The sequence below is a fragment of the Sinocyclocheilus rhinocerous genome, unplaced genomic scaffold (genome assembly GCF_001515625.1).
Source record: "Sinocyclocheilus rhinocerous isolate Xijiao unplaced genomic scaffold, SAMN03320098_v1.1 scaffold111, whole genome shotgun sequence".
NCBI classification, from domain to species: domain Eukaryota; kingdom Metazoa; phylum Chordata; class Actinopteri; order Cypriniformes; family Cyprinidae; genus Sinocyclocheilus; species Sinocyclocheilus rhinocerous.
In genome coordinates this window covers 324,683-341,530 of record NW_015642811.1, presented here as the reverse complement: position 1 = coordinate 341,530, position 16,848 = coordinate 324,683, and the positions used below count along the sequence as shown (strand labels likewise).

Below are 16,848 nucleotides of genomic sequence, written 5' to 3'. Positions count from 1 at the left end.
GATAGACGATACCATTGTGCGTGCAGGCAGACAGTTTCAGACAAAAACATTCAAATGAAATAAATTATGCATGGGTTTCTATTTGTACAGTGAGTTATTTCCATAAAAACTGTGTGCTAAATATAGTCCTTCTGATGATTCAAGAATAAAAACAAGGCAACACTGAATGGACATTTTCACTTTGTTCCTCCTGTGGTTCTGAAAGAGAAAGACAATTAAAATGACTGACAGATATCTCTAGTTAAAACAACGGCCTTTACCTCCTGCCTTCACACCTTATATAAGGAATGATATTTCTCATGGAAACCGAAGAGCTCCTACATCTGTTAAAACCCTGAATGATGCTTGAACTAGTTTGGCTAGATAAAAATAATTCTATACAATATATATGTACATTTTGTACAAAAAGCAGCAGGTATTAACATGCTACACACATTTTCATTTGGACAAGAAACACATCTTAAACACTGAATAGCTGCAGACCAGTACTAACACTGAAAAGACAAGATGTCAATCAATACAACAAACAGGGGCGAAAGTCTAATGTGTAACACAGACTGATGGTAAAACACTAAGTAAACACTTTTATTATTTAACCATATCTATATTTTCTCTGTCATTTCAGACCCTGTGGCTGAGTCACTTCTTGTAAACAAACTGATTAAGCCTTTTCAATGGCTCAATGCAATACAATCGAGTGAAATGTGCTGTTATGTCCCTGTTGAAAAGATCAGCTTTGCTGGTCACTAGCATACTGTATGTTGTCTTTTGGATGCTGGTGCGCTGATGCCCCTACCAGGCTTCTTAAAATGAAGATTCTGTCATCATTTAGTCACTCTCATGTAAACGATCCAGAAGTTTTATCCAAGACACTACCTGTATCCTATTTTGAGCTTAAAGCTTTTGGATTAGTGTTATTTTAGTATCACTGAGATACAAGTATATTTCTAGTATAGTAGTTGAAATTTTAGTAATTAATTTAATTTATTTATTTGATTTATATTATTTATATATATATATATATAGTATTAATATTTTGAATTAGCTTTTAATTTGTTACAATTTTAGTAATTTTATTGAGTTTGTGTCATTTTATTAGTTTTCATTTTTAACATATCTATATAATTTTTATTTCAGTTTTAGTTTTTTTAGTATATCAAGTTTAGTATACTGAGTTTATCAAAGTCAAAGAAAATGTGAAAATGGTTTTATGTTTTTGTTATGTAATTCAGTTAACATTTATCTTATTTCAAGTAACAAAAATGGCTTTCGTTAAGTTAACTATAATAACTCTGTTTTGGCCCCCATTGACTTTCACTGTACAAAAACAGAAGAATTTTTTTTTAAATAAAATAATTTTGTATTCTGAGTTTGAAACGACATAATGCTGAAATGAAATGATGACAGACTTGTAATTTTTTGACAATCCTCTTAACCAACAGCTTTCCCTTGGTAAACCACATAGACCAGCACAAATCAGCATAAACCAGCAGGACTTTTCAGTAGGGCTTGCAAACATCTGGCTCTGTGTCGTTGTTTTTTGTGCCGTTCTCCTAATATCCTCCCAAACAAACACTCATGATGGCAAACAGTCCTTATATGCAGCGCATCATTATTATCCCTGCTCTGAGTGAGGACATGCATGTAAACATCCACAAACATTCAAAAAAAAAAATATGTCCTTTCAGAATGAGTCCATGGCTGTGAGGCATGACGTGATGCTGATGGCAGGACTCCATCAGACCCCCTTATGTCCCGTTCGACCCCTCCACGGGCAGCAACTGGGTGGTGTTAGACATTTCGGACGGATGCGCCAGGTAGTCCGGTGTGCAGAGGGTTTGGCTGTTTTCTTGCAGAGGCCACATTTCCTGCCACGTAAAGGAAGGCAGATGAGCCGGGTGGCTGCTGAGGAGGGGTCTCCGCTGTCTGTAGTTGGACCACACCTGCAGCAGTGTCTCTTTGAAGGGCCGCGTGGTCAGCGTGTACAAGATGGGGTTGAGAGCGCTGTTGATCGGCAGAATGAAGATGACGACCCATGAGCTGATGGTTCCTAAAGAGGGTTCATTCGAGAAGAGTAATGGGGAGAAAATTATGCATTGAGAGTTGATATCCCATGTGATTTTTTGCTGATTGCTTTTCTTTGAAAAATCTTTTTGGACAAGGCAGTCCACTTCTCAACTGCCCCTTAATTATCTCTAGAAATATCATCATTCAAATAGAGGATGGGAACAAAAACTACAATCTTTCAGTGAAGTGTCCTAGAAAATATAGCTTGGGTTCAGCAATCATAATGAAGGACAGTGTCATTTTCCCAGCCACTGTCGGATATTATGTGGATGGAAAGAGCATTCAATGGGTCTCATTCACTGAGCACGAGTAGACATGGATTTGTGTGTGAGATCTGTGTATGAATGTTTTCACAAACAAATCATGATTCAGATCCCAAAAACCTATTCAAAATGTACAAAAATGTGAAATAATTCATGCAATTATTAGAGAAAAGGAGCTAATGTTTTTGAATACACTTTGAAAGCACAGCTCATCCCAAAAAATACAATTCTGTCATTGTTTACACTCAAGTTGTTCAAAACCGGTATGACTTTCTTTCTTTAGTGACCCACAAAAGGTGATTTTTTTTTTAATGAAAAGCTCCATAAAAGTAGCCCACATGACTTGTGCACTATAATCTAGGCCTAATCTTCTAAAGCCAAGTCAAATTTGTTCAATGAATCAGTTTGCAAAATCTGACTAGATCCAGTAATAGAAGGTAGCTGCTCACTGGAGGGAAAGATCATCAGTAAATGACAACCTTTGGAGTTTCTCATGCAAAGCTGTAAGTCATAACTTTGGACGACTTGGAATATAGCCATAGGAACTGCAGTTTTATAGTGCTTTTGTGCCATTTTTGAAGCTTAAAAGCTCTAGCCCTCATTCATTGCAATTATATGCAAACAAATGATCGGTACATTATTCAAAACGTCTCTTTTTGTGTTCCACTGAAGAAAGAAATGCATACAGGTCTGTAACAACACGAGGGAGAGTACTGACTGAACAGTAGATAATGAGAGAATTTTCCTTAAGGAGAAGTAAAACTTTAGCATGTTCTTCATATCGTATTCACATTTAGAGGCCTTTCAACATTTCACTGCTTACAGACACTGAAGAAAAAGAGAATGATGAATTACTGTAGCTGATAAAAATACTGCTTCATGCAGCTCAATATCAGACTCATCCTTGAAGAAACCGAAGGCCCTGAATACTTTAAATGGCCCGTGATGCACTTACCAGGGATTTCGACCTCCATCAGTGAAAGAATCTTGAGTATGAAAATAGGAATCCAGCAGAGCGAATCGGTGATGACAATGGAGAAGAAGCGTTTGGCAATGGTCAGCTCTTTCTTAATGTGGTTGCTGTATTTGGTCGTCTGCGTTCCTGTTCTCTGGATATTGTAAAACATGCTTCCATAAGACAATACGATGATGAGGAAGGCCACCAGATTGAGACCTATTTGGAAACAGGATATGTTTTTGACATGATATATAACAGCGAAAAGCATTCATCAATGTACAGGATGACCTCAATACAAAACATAAGCACCACAACAGTACACTTTAAACACCTTTCAGGTCAAGAAAGATTAAGTTATTGTTGAGATGATTGGTCTCGCTGGAAAACACCAAATTGTTTCAGTGCTCTCTAAATAACGCCAGTGACCTTAGTCCTCTTTTCCAATCTAAACTTAGACTTCTAGCTGTGACCTCTATCACACAAACAAATTAAGCACTCACAGAGAGAACAATTTCTTAACCAGGAACAAAAGAGTCCAAAATAACTCTTACTGCTGTAAGAACAGGAAAACAAGCAAACAAAAGTATACTTCTGAAGGGAGAATTATGATGTCTCAAATGTCTTAAAAAGCTTTAACTGAGTGCAACACTGACCAACCGCTTTTTCAGCTTTCTCTGTGCATTTTTTTTCTATTGATTTTCTCCATAGGGAATCAAAACATACATAAACCAAACCAATCAGCTCTGAGATGAATGGCAACATTACTGAAAGAAATTCATATAAGATAAAAGGTACATAAAAGATAGTGGTTTTTTTATTTTCTGTTCTATTCAACTTTCTATTCATCAAACAATCCTGAAAAATGTATAAAAAACACTAAGTCAGAATATTAGAATGATTTCTGAAAGATCATGCAACACTGAAGACTGGAGTAATGGCTGCTGAAAATTCAGCTTTGCCATCCCAGAAATAAATCCCATTTTAATATATATTTAATAGATTTAACATTTGCAGCCTTGGTGAGCATAAGAATACATTTTTTCCATAAAAATTTTTTTTTTTCAAAATATTCATATATCAGACTATAACATAAAAGACCATTGAGGGTTTATGAGAACGGTTTTGAAATGTTAAAATGACTCAATAAAAGCATTACCTCAGAGCTTATGGTAGGTCTGTCATAAATGATTTACACAGAATCATTAAAAATATATTTCTCTATAGAGAAAATGTGTCACAAATCCTGTCCATGGACTTCCGTTCAATCACCACCAAGCCCTCTGGATATTGTTAGCCGCTTATCGACCACGCCCGTTTTGGATTCCTCTTCTGTCTTGCCCGCCATATACCTGTTTGCCTCTGTTCGACCCTGCCTGTGTTTCTGACCTCCTCTGCTGGTAATAAAGCTTGCATATGGATCCGCACGTCTCACGTCTTGTCAGCCCTGTAACAAAATGACTGGGATTTTTAAGGCCAGAACCCGACTGTTGTACGCTATCATCTAATAGAACATCTTTTGAACGCAATTAAAGGATTCTCACATACCCAGAAAGATCACAATGGAGTAGATCTGTGCTCCGAGAGTCTCTGCCTGCTCAGAATGCAAAGGGAAACACACGCCATTGGTTCCATAGAAGTTTCTGAAAAGCCCTTTACAGACGAGAGGCAGGAAAGCAATAACAAAGCCCAAGATCCAGATGACCACCAAAATGGTAACAGTGCGTCTGCGGCCGGGGGTCAGGTATCGGAACGGGTAGACGATGCAGATGTATTTCTCCAGGGTGAGGTAGGTGAGGAGCAGAACTGACACCTCAGTTGAGAGCATAGCTAGAGATCCAATCACTTGACAGGGTACACTATCCATCCAGGCCTGAGCGTGACGATTATACTCGCCCCGAAACTTCAGGTCATATGCGCCTATCATGAAGAGGTAGACACCCATCAGACCGTCTGCACCTGTTTAGCAGAGAAAGAGCTTGTAAGCTGGACAAATGTAGATGAGTTTAGCACATCATTTTTATAAGTTACATGTGATAAATATGTGATAGTTATTTTAAACAAAGCTTTAAATAGATAGCACTGTTTTAATGTAGTCGATACACTGTAAAAACAGAACTAAGTTTGAGTTTAGTTGAATGATCTCTTACACTGTATAATTTCTTAAAACTAACCATATTTTCAGCCCTAACTTAAGGTCCTTGCACACCGAGTCCGAAATTTTCATATGCATTTTTTCGTATTTGTCATCCTTTCCTATCAAAATGCTTGCTACAGATGCGAAAACACAGAAAATTGAACCTGGTCCGAATTTTTTTATTACGGACGAAAGTCTCGGAAGCAGTGTTTAAATGTGATTGACACAACATGAGGTTGTATTTATTTTTTAACGTGCAAAAATTTCGGACTCAGAGTGTACAGAGACCTTTACTCTAACTGCTGTGCTTTTAGGTTCAATGTAATAAATGAGAGTATACTGATGGTACATACAATTTTTTAGATTTATTACTTGCGTTCCTGAAGTTGTTATAACTTCCAAAATGTAGAAAACTTTTTAAAAATGTCAGCGTTATTTAAGTATTTTTGCTGCACAGTTTGCTTCAACTAAAGCACTATGTATTGATGAAAACTGACAGCAGGCAGAAAATCAAAAAGCCTTTATTACCAGTCTGCCACTTTCCACGTCTGACCCATTTCCCCCCTCCAGGTGCCCTAAAATTGAGAGCATTTCTCACCCAAAAACTTTACCCATGACTGACACAGCCACAGACAACAATATTGAGCAATTTAGGCACGATCAGCTACTGGGTAATTGTGGAGCATTTAACACATGGTGTAAGACTCAGCATGAGCTGACCATTCCTGAGGCAGATGGTGGGTCATAATGATATCCAAAGTGTTACAAATATACAATTTACAGGAACAGCTCAGTGGGGTGGAGTTGTATTGAAGTTTCCCAAGAAAATGTTTTAATAGATCCATTTAATGTAATAGCAAAAAATTATACACATGTGCTATAAAGAACATTTATAGAAGACTGGAGTAACAGCTGCTGAAAATTCAGCTTTGCCATCACAGGAATAAATGTTTTAAAATATATCAAAATAGAAAACAGTTGTTTTAAACAGCAATAATATTTCAACAACATTAAAGTATCTTACCATAGTGTATATGTGACCCTGGACCACAAAACCAGTCTTAAGTCGCTGGGGTATATGTGTAGCAATAGCCAACAATACATTGTATGGGTCAAAATTATTGATTTTTCTTTTATGCCAAAAATCATTAGGATATTAAGCAAAGGTCATGTTCCATGAAGATATTTTGTAAATTTCCTACCGTAAATAAAGCATATCAAAACTTAATTTTTGATTAGTAATATGCATTGCTAAGGACTTCATTTGGACAACTTTAAAGGTGATTTTCTCAATATTTTGATGTTTTTGCACCCTCAGATTCCAGATTCTCAAATAGTTGTATCTCGGCCAAATATTGTCCTATCCTGACAAACCATACATCAATGGAAAGCTTATTTATGCATAATATAATACCTCACCTATTTTTCATTCTTATTCATAAACAACTCCTTGGTTACCTTATAATTCTTGTTAGTGAGTGAAATAATTTAAATGTAAAAACAAACTGTAAATGTTACTACATCTAAGTGTGACATCTACACTTCAAAGTGGACACACTGAGCCATTGATTTCCATGTATTCTGAATGAGTTTCCACTCATCTGAATCGCTCCCGGCAGCGCTCTCTGGAGCATACAGATGCCCAGTGCACAACTTTGATTTCCCCCTTATTCAGCCCATATCAAAGAGCAGAAATCAAAGGACTGCTTTTGATTTCATAGGTTGCTGCTTCCTTTGGGAGCAGGCTAAAGTGTGTACAATATGAATTAGGAAAAGTGTTAAAGAAGCATCAATTTCTGTGTGCAGCGATGGTCAGTTTACAGAAAGCGCACTGTATGGGTGAATTTCACGCGATAAAATGTGAAAGTGTGGCGGCACTTCAGTCAAGAGTGAACACTGTCAGGTAAACGCAGGCTCTGAATGCTGCTGGCCAGCTATGAGCTGCCTTTAGGCTATCAGTCTGTTTCTCTAGAAGGCACCATCGACTTGCTGAACTAGGACAGCCTCCATAACTGCAATATAGCCTAATTTTTTCCCTCATCTTAACGAAAAAGCTTGAATTTCCAGTTAAACGCACACACTTTTCACTTTTTTTCCATTCTGTCACCGATGGAGTTTTGGTTCCTTGCCGCTGTCGCCTTTGGCTTGCTTAGTTGGGGACACTTCATTTCCAGCGATATCGTTGACTCGATTGCAAATGATTGCAAAGATACTATTTAAACTGAACTGAGCTGGATGATGACATCACTGAATTCAATGATGAACTGCCTTTAACTGAAAAATTTGTGTTTACTATTGTCATTTTTGCATTATTGACACACTATTTTCCTAATTAATGCTGTTCAGTTGCTTTGACACAATCTGTATTGTTAAAAGCGCTATATAAATAAAGGTGACTTGACTTGACTTGACAAAGCATTTTTAAATATATTCACGGACGGCTAAATAATATTTTGAACAATGCTAGAGGTAAAGAAAAAAAACAACAACAAAGACTGCATAGAAAGTTACATGAGACTAATTATGTGTGAAATTGCCACAAGGAGATGAAGAGCAGCACATTGCGATCTTCAACACAGCATATAGCGCTCCCGAAATGAATTCTGATACACTTAGTAACACTTTAAAATGCCTCTAGATTCAAAATATCATCTTACAGCATAAAGAGATGATGCACATGGCATGGAGTTTGTTTTCAGAGCGAATGTAGGATCGCATGCAGATCACAAAGATGTTGCCAAAGCATGTCGTTGCTGAGACAACCCAGACAAAGACACGCAGCACGATGTTGGCCAGAAGGTCCTCGAAAGAAGAGATGCCATCAGTATTGGGCTTGCAGCTGCGGACGTGAGGCGCATAGCCACAATACTGAAACTTTTTGAAGTAGCTGAAAAGAAGAAAGAAGCACAAAAGACAAAAATAATCAGATCATCATTTTGGTCGTGCCATGACATGTCTAAGGAAACAAATACTTATTAGTTTATGCTTAAATCAAACTATCTATCTATCTATCTATCTGTCTGTCTGTCTGTCTGTCTGATAAAAAATACAATAATAATGATCAATATTTCCATAAATAATTCAATAAATTGAATAAATAATAATTTCAACAGTAAGAGATAAACTTACAATAAGGTCTCATTTGTTAACATTAACTAATGCATTAACTAACTTGTATTAATAAATGTTGAGATTAATATTAAGATTAATAAATGCTCTACCCTACACAAATAAAGGTTTGTATACATTTTATTTCATTTATAAAGTCTTTACTTTGCTGTAAATTATATTGCAACGCAATATAAGGACGAGATGTCAGTCAGCTGCGTCAGCAGCAGTCAGTCGTTTTGCATGATGGAAACGCCTTTCGACTTGCATAGCATAAATGGATTTTATTCGTTATAGTACCGAGTTTAATTTAATTTGATGTTAAAATATGTTCTTTAATGTCAGTACTGTTTGTTTATGGGCAGGTTATGGAGTCAGTCAAGGCATCTTTCAGCTTCGAGTGAAACGCGCGGCCGTGGTCTAAAGTTTGCAGTTCCCTCGCGAAAAGCAGCCCTTCACCGGCTCAGATTTCGAATTAGCACTATTTCTGTTAAAGGTAATTACAGAGAATGGTTGAATAAACAAATTAAAATGCTACTTTTAAATGTTACATTTTTTTTAGTTCTAAAATGCTTGTTGAATGAGTTCACATGCATGTAATATTGTAAACTATGCTGTATTCACCCAAATAAATTCCATTGGTCTTGTATTTTGTCCATGTGTTCTTGCTTAATAATAAATGTTCATCTTTTGATTATTGTTGTTGCCTGTGGTAATTCTGTGTGTGATTTTTTTTCACAGTCAAGAAAAAAGCATACTCTCAGTACAATGTTTCGAGAGGAAACATTGTAAATTACTTGCAAGGTTCATCGAGTGTTCTCATTTTTTCATAGTGTAAATTATATACCGCAAGATATGCAAAGCAGAAAGACACAATATTGGGTCTTCAAAGTATCTGAAAAGATTGAAAAGGGAATTGTAAACACTCCAATATATTCCAGACAACCTTGTTTTTTTTATTTTTTCATGTTTTCAGGCGAATCACTCCCAATTACTCTACCAGGTCATGGAGGAAAATGATTGCCATGAATAATTAATAGAATACAAAATATTATAGTAAATTTTTGGAATGAGAACTAAAGAGTTTGTCTTTATCTTTTTTTAATGAGGATTCCCTTTCATGGGAACTTCGAACTGCGTCCTCTAGGGGTCGCTATGGGGAACGCCTCGTCGTGACCCGTGTCTGAAGCATACATTGAAAAAACACCAACTCGTTGGCCGGCGACAGCCATGACGTCACTACCGGTGCGACTATAGTATAAATTGGCGCCGGGAGCACACATCATTCTCTTCTTCGTCTTCATTGACTGTTTTGTTTGAAGCGTGCATTTCTGTGGTAAGAGCGATCTCTATTTATCTCATTATGGCGAGCACTAGCAAAGCGTTTAAGGATGTGTGCATTCGTGTTGACGTTGTTTAACATCTGATGACACAAACGATCTATGCGTTGTTTTGTTTGGGCAAAGAGCACGCACGCGATGTCTCCGAGGGGGCAATCGGCGTGCACTGCGAGCGTTTTTCCAATGAAAAAGCTCCGCTCTCGTTTGTCTCTTTTTTCGAGGAAAGAGGGGCAGCCATCTGCTTCCCGCGATTCAGGACCCGCCGCTGCTGAGGCACGGAAGGGAATGAGCTCGTGGGGATCGCAGGTGGATCTGGCCGATGAGTTTGAGGGGGGGTTTCCCTTTCGCGATCGTCGGCTGTGCATGAGAGTGAGCCGCTGGAGGATGATGTTATTTCATTAACATTGTCTGATTCAGGGGCCAGTGCTCTGCTGGGATCAGCCCAGCAAAAGCAGGAAATGTCTGTGGAGGGCAAAGAAGCTGAGGCTGAGCCTTCCCAATCCTCCTGCCCTGCGTATGATGAGCTTTTGGAAATTATGGATCGCGCCACGGCGAGGCTTTACTTGCCGTGAAGCGGGTGAAGAAAGTGACGTCGCGAAGTATCTCGATGAACGTTATTTTTCTGGCATAACCCTCCAGCTCAGGTGAGCCTTCCTTTCTTCCTGTTTTCCATATAAAGATTGAGAAGGAATGGAAGAGGCCGTTTTTCCTCACGCACCCATCGATTCCATATCTCTCTATGGATGAGACGTCCTCTAGACTCCCCTCCTTGACATCTCGCTCGGATGCCAGGGCATACGCAGCAGCAGCAGGTCCGGCTGTCGCTTCATTGTGCACGATGGTGATTCTCTAAGCATATCAGGCTGACCTGCTGAAAGACCGGGATAGCGGCCTTCACGAAGTCCAGGTCTGAGCCCGAACAACCCAGGGGTCCTAGCCCGTCTCGGTTTGAGGATCAGAGACTGGCTCAGAAGACTAGTGTCGCGGCTCGCGCTCCTCCCCCGCCCGCGGGTAGGGGTAGGAAGAATCGCGGGTCAAAGGAAGGTAAGTAAAAGACCTAAAGGATGTGATCCAGACAGGGCGTCAGCGCTTTTGTCCGGATCAGAGTGATACCTCAGTATCTACTCATTTCCTTCGGGGGTCTTACATCTGCCCTTATCTTCACCTTCCTAATTCCCCTGTAACCACCATCTATCCACCTGACTGCATATTAGTCTCCAAATTTCCTGCATATTAGTCTCCTATGCTGGACCTATTAGGTTTGGTTGGTTCTATGCCTTCATAGTGACCATCTTACTGATGGTCCGGTCTAGAGGCTTCTTCGGACAGAGCTCCGACGCGGGAACCATGGTGGGTGAGTACGATCCATGTCTAAATATATATAATGAGCTGGTGGTTGTGTGTATAACCCTTCTGCTAGTTTCTTTGCAGTGTTTCCCGGGACCTGTGTGTTTCTGTCCCTTTCTAGGGTAGGTCCTCGATGGGCACCCCCTCTGCTGGGTTCAGAAACCGGGTGCTCGACTTGCAGTGTTTATTTCACTCGTCGATATATGTCCAGACGGTAAGAAAAGCCAGGTTTCGGCTTCATACTTCCTGGATCATGCGGCCATAACACAGGCTTCTGCGGGAGCCTTCGTGATCATCAGGCCCCCGGCGCGTCACTGCAAAAATTTCCTGGACGTCCGGGCTGGGGTTACGCTTTCATGCTACCCTGACTGGTCTACCGTATCTGGGTCGCCCTGAGGGGCTTCCCGATCACCAGGATATCCCCTCTTGCTGAGGCATCGAGCGGGAGGCATAGGTGGCATTACGAGAACCTTCCTGTGTAAATGCTGTCTCGGGCAGTGCTCCCCTCACCTTTGAGGGTTGTATTTGAGCTTGCCTCTCCCGTTTGGCCCAGTACTTCCGGGTATCTGTAAACAGATGCTTGGAAAACTCTAAAATAAGTGCAGCACGTTAAGCTTTGCGCACTTTTCTACAAATCCACATAAGTGGTAAGTGTGCACGTTATGCTTTGCCCACTTTTCTAAAATCCACATAAGTGGTAAGTGTGCACGTTATGCTTTGCCCACTTTTCTAAAATCCACATAAGTGGTAAGTGTGCACGTTATGCTTTGCCCACTTTTCTAAAATCCTGTATGGTAAGGGTTACGCGTTATTGACCTCGTTCCCTTTCTCTGAGTTGGTTAGACCCCGGTTCCTTGGGCTCCACTCAACTAGTGTGTCTCTGTCGACACACTCTGGAAGCATCGCTCCCCTCACCAGTGAGGGTTATTGTGAGTATGGTGCTTTCTTTCGAGCGTTAATCCTCTCTGAGGAGTTGGATTCCTCGCTCCATGGGCTGTCCTCGTGGTAGTTTGAGCAGTGCTCCCCTTTTATCAAAGGGTTACCTGGAATGAGCAACGTTATTCCTCTGAATTCGGAGTTCTCCTCTCACATGAGAAGTTGAGTTCTCTGTTTTTCCAGAGCACCTGGAACCAGCAGCATCAGGTGGATTAGGCCCTTCCTCTGCCTCCCTGATGCGCTGAGTGTTTGGCTAGCTTGCAGTATGCTTACCCTTCTGATTTTACAATCAGGCTGCAGGTCGAGCCCCCTCTCGTTGAGAGCTGGGTTTGTGCTCCCCCAGCCAAGGTAGACTACTGCTAGCCGTTCCAGCATTGGAACATGCTGTAGGTCGAGCCCCCTTCTCGACTGAGAACTAGGTGTGTTGCTCCCACAGCTAAGTAAATTATTGCTAGCTGTTCCAGCTTTGGAACATGCTGCAGGTCGAGCCCCCTTCTCGAATTGAGAACTGGGTGTGTTGCTCCCTCAGCTAAATAACTGCTAGCTGTTCCACCATTGGAACATGCTGTAGGTTGAGCTCCCTCTCGATGAGAGCTGGATGTTTGCTCCCTCAGCTACAGATTTACTGCTAGCCACTCCAGCATTATAGCCGTAGACATAGCGTTTTGGGGATGCGCTATTTCTATCTATGGGCTGCTCTTTCAGGGTGCCACGAGAACCCCTAGAACGGTATTCAAGTGTGTGCACGTTATGCTTTGCCCACTTTTCTAAAATCCACATAAGTGGTAAGTGTGCACGTTATGCTTTGCCCACTTTTCTAAAATCCACATAAGTGGTAAGTGTGCACGTTATGCTTTGCCCACTTTTCTAAAATCCTGTATGGTAAGAGCTACGCGCAAAGACTTCGTGCTCTTTTTGAGTGGTTTAAAACCCCGGTTCCGCCTTGGGCACCACTCCTCCTATGTATCCTCTGGATACCTACTTAACAGGGTGTTGCTACTAAGGGTCTGTTGAGACAGTTCCTTCAGCACATACAAAGAGAAACGTGCGGTAGCCCCTGTGTGACAGGCCAAGACTAGTATGATTCTAGGCTCTTGGTCGTATTCCCTTAAAGGAATCTATTCCTGATTCCAAGCCTTGAGCTCTACCCCGGGCCCAGGAGTCTGGCCCTAACAGGTAAGTATTTTGGGGTATGTAGCCTAGGCCTTTGGCCGTAGGGAATAACGTCACTGACAGCCGTCTAACGTCCCAGGGGCGACTCCCATAGCAATATGGTAGAGTTGGTACTTAGTGCTCGCCATGGTTCTGGCATGCACTCCCCTCAGCATGGTGGCGTGGGTATACCGTTCCCCATAGCGACCCCTAGAGGACGCAGTTCGAAGTTCCCATGAAAGGGAACGTCTCAGGTTACTTATGTAACCATGGTTCCCTGAGTAGGGAACGAGACACTGCGTCCTCTAGGTTTCTTGCCATGCTGCGGACGCAAGCTTCAGACGAAGAAGTGAATGATGTGTAGCTCCCGGCGCCTATTTATACTATAGTCGCACCGGTAGTGACGTCATGGCTGTCGCCGGCCAACGAGTTGGTGTTTTTTCAATGTATGCTTCAGACACGGGTCACGACGAGGCGTTCCCCATAGCGACCCCTAGAGGACGCAGTGTCTCGTTCCCTACTCAGGGAACCATGGTTACACAAGTAACCTGAGACGGTTTTCCAGAAGGTGGAAATCTGAGGAACCTACAGTATGCAGTGGTGCTTCAAGTGTCTTATTTTTTGTAATGTGGAATGTAGTAAGACCAAAAACCCAAAACACGCAAACATGATCAGCACCCCTTGAGTTCCACACAACTGGATCCATTTTCTAAAGTTCCATGAAGGCTGTAGAGATTCCCGACATTCTAAGGTCGGTGACTCACTGCCCTCAGTCCTGTTTCATCAAATTCTTGATGTTCTTGGCCGGCGACAGCCATGACGTCACTACCGGTGCGACTATAGTACAAATAGGCCGGGAGCACACATCATTCTCTTCTTTGTCTTCATTGACTGTTTTGTTTGAAGCGTGCATTTCTGTGGTAAGGTGGATCTCTATTCATCTCATTATGGCGAGCACTAGCAAAGCATTTAAGGATGTGTGCATTCGTGTTGATGTTGTTTTACATCTGATGACACACACGATCTATGCATTATTTGTTTGGGCGAAGAGCACGCACGCGATACCTCCGTGGGGGCAATTGGCGTGCACTGCGAGCGCGCCGGCCAACGAGTTGGTGTTTTTTCAATGTATGCTTCAAACACGGGTCCACGACGAGGCGTTCCCCATAGCGACCCCTAGAGGACGCAGTGTCTCGTTCCCTACTCAGGGAACCATGGTTACATAAGTAATCTGAGACGTTTTCCTGAGTGAAAACATTACAAAATGTCCACATTTGGTCTGCTGTCATTTGTTTAATGTTTTAAAGTACAAATAATTATAGAGATGTTCAGCTGTCAGGCAATTCAAGCAGAATATCTCAAACATTAAACTCAACACTTCATTATTCAACATTAAAAGTGATCATCCCCAATGGTGACGACTTCAGAAAATAGAGATTTTAATTCAGTTTCAGAAATTGAGCAAGCAGAAGCGTTTTGTTATCAAAACTTTCAAAAAGCAGCACTCACATGTGAGTCAGGTTCTTGAGAGGTTCAAACATCTTTCTGTGAATGTTCCCAATTTCGATTCCCTCAATGCTCCTGTGACACAAAAAGCTTTCTCTCAGGGGTTGCTCTTTAGAAAACCACCATCATTAGCATTTCAGTATTCACTTTACAATGCTTTAGCCCTCTTTTCCCTTTTCCTTCTCTTACAAATATGCAGTTTTGTGCCCAAGATGCTCTCTGGGTGTCTTTGAAGTATGACCTAAAAGCAGATTGTTTTTCCTCTGTTGAGTAGTGGGGAAGACAATGTTCACGGCGTGAAGTTTGGGTAGGACCATTGTGCTGCGCTGAAAGGGGCCTCGCAAACAGCACATTACTAAAATTGCAAGCTATTTCTGTGGGGTCTCGTGTGATTGTGTTCTATTTTTTTCTTTTTTAAAAGAGAGGTATAAAAGAGAGAGTGGGCTTGTGTGTGTCTTAGTTTATTCACAATATTCACTGTGGAAAGTTTACAAAATGGATAACAACATCTTTAAAACATACTTCTTACTTATTCCACTATTTTAGCTTCATAAAATGATAAAAAAGACTTACAGTGACTTTAACTTATGCAGCTTGTCAAAGTGGTCCACACGCAGGTCCGTGATAGGGTTATATGAAATATTCCTGCAGACAAATAGGAGGCAAGAGTGAATTGATTGGAAATATATCTCTAATGTCAAAGTTATAATGTATGATCTGTGCAGAGCAGAGGCACTTTGTCTGCGAAGGTAGGAAAAGGCATATAAACATTTTTAGATAAGAACATAACTGACAGTATAGAAATTAATAAACACATTTTGCGAAATATAATATGAAATATTGTGTAAAACACTCATTGAGTCAATCACTCAGGTTAAACTAAAGGTTTATCTTCATGTTTGATGACAAACTCTGATTTGTTGTTTGTTAGTAATAGCCAACAACACAAAACTATAAAAAATATGCTTCTGTACTGTATTACTGTATTTATTATTTCTGAAATGATGAAAAAATATAATAAATCATTTTAAAAAGCTGATTTTTCACCATCATTACTCCAGTCTTCACTGTCACATTATTCTTCAGAAATCATTCTCATATGCTGCTTTGATGATCAAGACACAAATCTGATTAAAATCAATTTTGAAAAGTAGTGTAAACTGCATGAGATTTTCATGACTTTGGTTTTGTAAATAGTATGTTAATAATCATACAAACAACAAAAACTACGGTAACACTTTACAATGTGCATCAATTCATTCTTAACTAATGCACATATAATCATGAGTTAATGCATGACTCACGAAGAACTAAACCATTCATTAATGATTACTACATCAGCAACTAATAAAAAGTCTGATTAATCTGATTAATAGATTAAGTAATATATGAATTGCCATTAATTAAATGTGTCATTATGTAGTAACAATAGTCATGTGCCTCAACAAGTAAAGTCATAACATAATGATATCTTTGCAAATCATTAGCTAATAACTAAAGCAGACAACTGAAAGTTGAAATGCATAGCTTTGACCCATGGTGGTAATTAACACATTAATTGACATATGATATTAAGGAATAAATACACGATGACACATTTAATTAATAGCAATTCATATATTACTTAATTTATTAATCATATAGACTCTTTATTAGTTGCTCTTTGTTCTTCATGCGTCATCCATTAACTCATAATTATCTGTGCATTAGTTAAGAATGAATTAAAGCTTATTAGTGCACCTGTATTGTAAAGTGTTACCAAAACTAAAGTTTGATTATTAATAGTGTTATTCCATAAGCCTTTAACCTGGAAAAGAACTGTAACATGAATTCATATTGGACTAAAAATAAATCACAATTTTGCAGAACCCCATCACTTGCCCCCCCGCAATACAGCCATTAGAAGCAGTTTGGGGTTGTTTGTAATGTGCATCTAAATGGAAGACTCACAGCTGAAGCAGGTCTCCGAGATTGACGAAAAGATCAGGTGGGATTGCTTCGATTCTGTTACTGGACAAATCCCTGTGGAGAGAGAAA

At 40.1% G+C, this 16,848-nt stretch overlaps 1 protein-coding gene across 1 annotated transcript in view; it reads right to left on the bottom strand.

Annotated features, from left to right (window-relative positions):
• Positions 1-1,370: 1,370 nt before the first annotated feature.
• LOC107756458 (relaxin receptor 1-like) overlaps positions 1,371-16,848 on the bottom strand; it is a 48,402-nt gene continuing 32,924 nt past the window's right edge. Inside the window, exons 11-17 of the mRNA XM_016573564.1 lie at positions 16,762-16,833; positions 15,385-15,456; positions 14,815-14,886; positions 8,080-8,309; positions 4,834-5,244; positions 3,286-3,504; positions 1,371-2,050 (exon numbers count right to left, since the gene is read on the bottom strand). Coding sequence (XP_016429050.1) covers positions 1,749-2,050; positions 3,286-3,504; positions 4,834-5,244; positions 8,080-8,309; positions 14,815-14,886; positions 15,385-15,456; positions 16,762-16,833 — 1,378 coding nt within the window. The 3' untranslated portion in view covers positions 1,371-1,748. The remainder of the gene's footprint in view (positions 2,051-3,285; positions 3,505-4,833; positions 5,245-8,079; positions 8,310-14,814; positions 14,887-15,384; positions 15,457-16,761; positions 16,834-16,848) is intronic.